At 57.0% G+C, this 2,584-nt stretch overlaps 1 protein-coding gene across 1 annotated transcript; it reads right to left on the bottom strand.

The window, feature by feature from the left end:
* Positions 1 to 485: 485 nt before the first annotated feature.
* On the bottom strand, positions 486 to 2,578 carry ACTA1 (actin, alpha 1, skeletal muscle). Its single transcript, XM_009281817.2, has 6 exons — positions 2,559 to 2,578; positions 2,064 to 2,388; positions 1,762 to 1,923; positions 1,350 to 1,541; positions 1,048 to 1,229; positions 486 to 901 (listed from the first exon to the last, which is right to left on the bottom strand). The coding sequence occupies exons 2-6, from the start codon at positions 2,380 to 2,382 to the stop codon at positions 758 to 760; spliced, it is 999 nt and encodes a 332-aa protein (XP_009280092.2). The 5' UTR covers positions 2,383 to 2,388; positions 2,559 to 2,578; the 3' UTR covers positions 486 to 757.
* Between the last annotated feature and the right edge of the window lie 6 nt (positions 2,579 to 2,584).

Below are 2,584 nucleotides of genomic sequence, written 5' to 3'. Positions count from 1 at the left end.
GACAGCATGATGGCAGGCGGGCTTCCCATAAGTGGAGTGGAAAGCTTTCTATTTAACCTGCACCAGCCACCTGCCCTCAGCCCCAGCCTTGCCTCCGTCCATCACAGCTTGGAGCTACATGACCATGCCAGGGCTACTTTTTTGGCAGGCTGAGCCAAATAAAATCCTTTGCAAGCCAAGGCTCCAGGTAACCCTTTCCCCCCCTGCGTCTAGGAGGAGCACGCTGCAGAGCAGCGGGCACCCACCTTGCAGCAGCATGATGCAACACACAGGCACCCCCGGGCTGCTCTCAGCACCGCCGAGCTCTCTGCAACCCAAGCAAGTCAGGCAGGGCTGGCCCCTCAGGCTGGGGTCCTGCCCCCTCCCCATTCCTCCTCCCATCTGGGGAGCTCCAGCCCCACCACCCACTGCCCTCGCTGTTAGACGACGCACTATGTCAGCAAGCGATGGAAGAACCCGAGCAAATGATGACAGAAACAACCGCGTTAGGGGTGTGACAGAATGACTGATGATTTAATGCTTCTTGAAGTTTTTTGTTTCCTTCCACAGGGCATTGGTTTTAAAAACAAACAAAACGAGGTAAAATAAATTAATTTATGTACACTTTACATACACTGTGTCACGTGGAGCTTTGCAGCAACAGTAACCAGAAATCGTTACAAAATAGAAAGTTACATGGCTGTTGCAGGTCCTCGGCAGCCTGCAACCTAGAAGGTTGTCATCCTGAGCGTGGTTGGCAGTGATCACGTAAACATGTTTAGAAGCATTTACGGTGGACAATGGATGGGCCAGCTTCGTCGTATTCCTGCTTTGTGATCCACATCTGCTGGAAGGTGGACAGGGAGGCCAGGATAGAGCCACCGATCCAGACAGAGTACTTACGCTCAGGTGGGGCAATGATCTAGAAAAAGCCAAGAGAGCTGAGATCAGTAAACAAGCAACCGCTGCGGGTGACAGGCAGAGGGGTGTGCACAGCCCCGCGCGCTGTTTGCGGGAGGGCGAGAGAAGGCTACTCCTGCGCCTGGGTCCTTCACGCTCCAGCCTTACCTTGATCTTCATTGTGCTGGGGGCCAGGGCTGTGATCTCCTTTTGCATGCGGTCAGCAATACCTGGGTACATGGTGGTACCCCCAGACATGACATTGTTGGCATACAGGTCCTTCCTGATGTCAATGTCGCACTTCATGATGCTGTTGTAGGTGGTCTCATGGATCCCTGCGGACTCCATACCTGGGCGCCAGGAAGGGGAGAAAAGTGGGCACAAGTTAAGTGCAAAGCAAGAGCGCTATGGGAGGACTCGGGAGAGAGGGGAGAGCTGGTGGGAGGAGAGAGGGAAGGGGGCACACACACCAATGAAGGAAGGTTGGAAGAGGGTTTCTGGGCAGCGGAAACGTTCGTTGCCGATGGTGATGACCTGCCCATCGGGCAGCTCATAGCTCTTTTCGAGGGAGGAGGAAGAGGCAGCAGTGGCCATCTCGTTCTCAAAGTCCAGCGCCACATAGCACAGCTTCTCCTTGATGTCACGGACGATCTCACGTTCAGCTGTGAGGGGGAAGCAAAGGCATCAGTGATTGCAAAGGAGGAACAGGGAATGCTTGCATCTCCTCCATAGGTCTGCTAGGACTCCAGACCCCCAACCACAGGCAAACTCCCAACAGGGAGCGCTCACGGAGCTTGCAATGGGGTGAGAGGCTGCAGCACCCCTGGAGGTGCAAGGGTTGGAAGCGAGGGGGGACATTTTGCAGGAGGGAATAGGGCTTACCTGTGGTGACGAAGGAATAGCCACGCTCAGTCAGGATCTTCATCAGGTAGTCAGTGAGGTCCCGGCCGGCCAGATCCAAGCGCATGATGGCATGGGGAAGGGCGTACCCTTCATAGATGGGGACATTGTGTGTCACACCATCGCCGGAGTCCAGCACGATACCTGGGGAAACAAAAAGCAGCCACCTGAGACACAGCCCACGAAGGGCCCTGCCCTGGGGGACAGAGCACTTGTCAGCTGTAGGGCACCAGTCCTGGGTGTCCTTGCTTGGGGAAAAGGGCCAGCAGGACACTTGCACTCACCGGTGGTACGGCCAGAGGCATACAGGGACAGCACAGCCTGGATGGCCACGTACATGGCAGGGACGTTGAAGGTCTCAAACATGATTTGGGTCATCTTTTCACGGTTGGCTTTGGGGTTAAGGGGGGCCTCAGTGAGCAGGGTGGGGTGCTCCTCAGGGGCCACACGCAGCTCATTGTAGAAGGTGTGGTGCCAGATCTTCTCCATGTCGTCCCAGTTTGTGATGATGCCGTGTTCAATGGGGTACTTCAGGGTCAGGATACCTCTCTTGCTCTGGGCTTCATCTCCTACGTAGGAGTCCTTCTGACCCATACCCACCATGACGCCCTGCAGGGGAGGAAAGGGGGGGCTCAGCAACCTCTCCACGGCCGGCAGCGTGGGGCTCCCCAGCGGGCCAGGCGTCCCCCCTCCACACAGAGGGCTGGGAGGCAGCAGGGACCCGCAGCCATCACTGTGCCAGGGCTTGGGGAGATGCTCGGAGTGGGGCGGCGCCGTACCTGGTGGCGGGGGCGGCCCACGATGG

Source organism: Aptenodytes forsteri, unplaced genomic scaffold (assembly GCF_000699145.1).
Source record: "Aptenodytes forsteri isolate BGI_AS27 unplaced genomic scaffold, ASM69914v1 Scaffold132, whole genome shotgun sequence".
NCBI classification, from domain to species: Eukaryota; Metazoa; Chordata; class Aves; order Sphenisciformes; family Spheniscidae; genus Aptenodytes; species Aptenodytes forsteri.
The sequence above is the reverse complement of the archived record's forward strand: the minus strand, read 5'-3'. Positions and strand labels throughout refer to the sequence as shown.

Bases quoted from the DNA above. Each gene is read 5' to 3' on its own strand.
- ACTA1 (XM_009281817.2), bottom strand. From the start codon at position 2,382: ATGGTGGGTATGGGTCAGAAGGACTCCTACGTAGGAGATGAAGCCCAG. The intron at 1,230-1,349 runs GTGTGTGTGCCC...CCTGGCGCCCAG, and splicing joins CTTCCAACCTTCCTTCATTG to GTATGGAGTCCGCAGGGATC. The intron at 902-1,047 runs GTAAGGCTGGAG...GGCTTTTTCTAG, and splicing joins CCAGCACAATGAAGATCAAG to ATCATTGCCCCACCTGAGCG.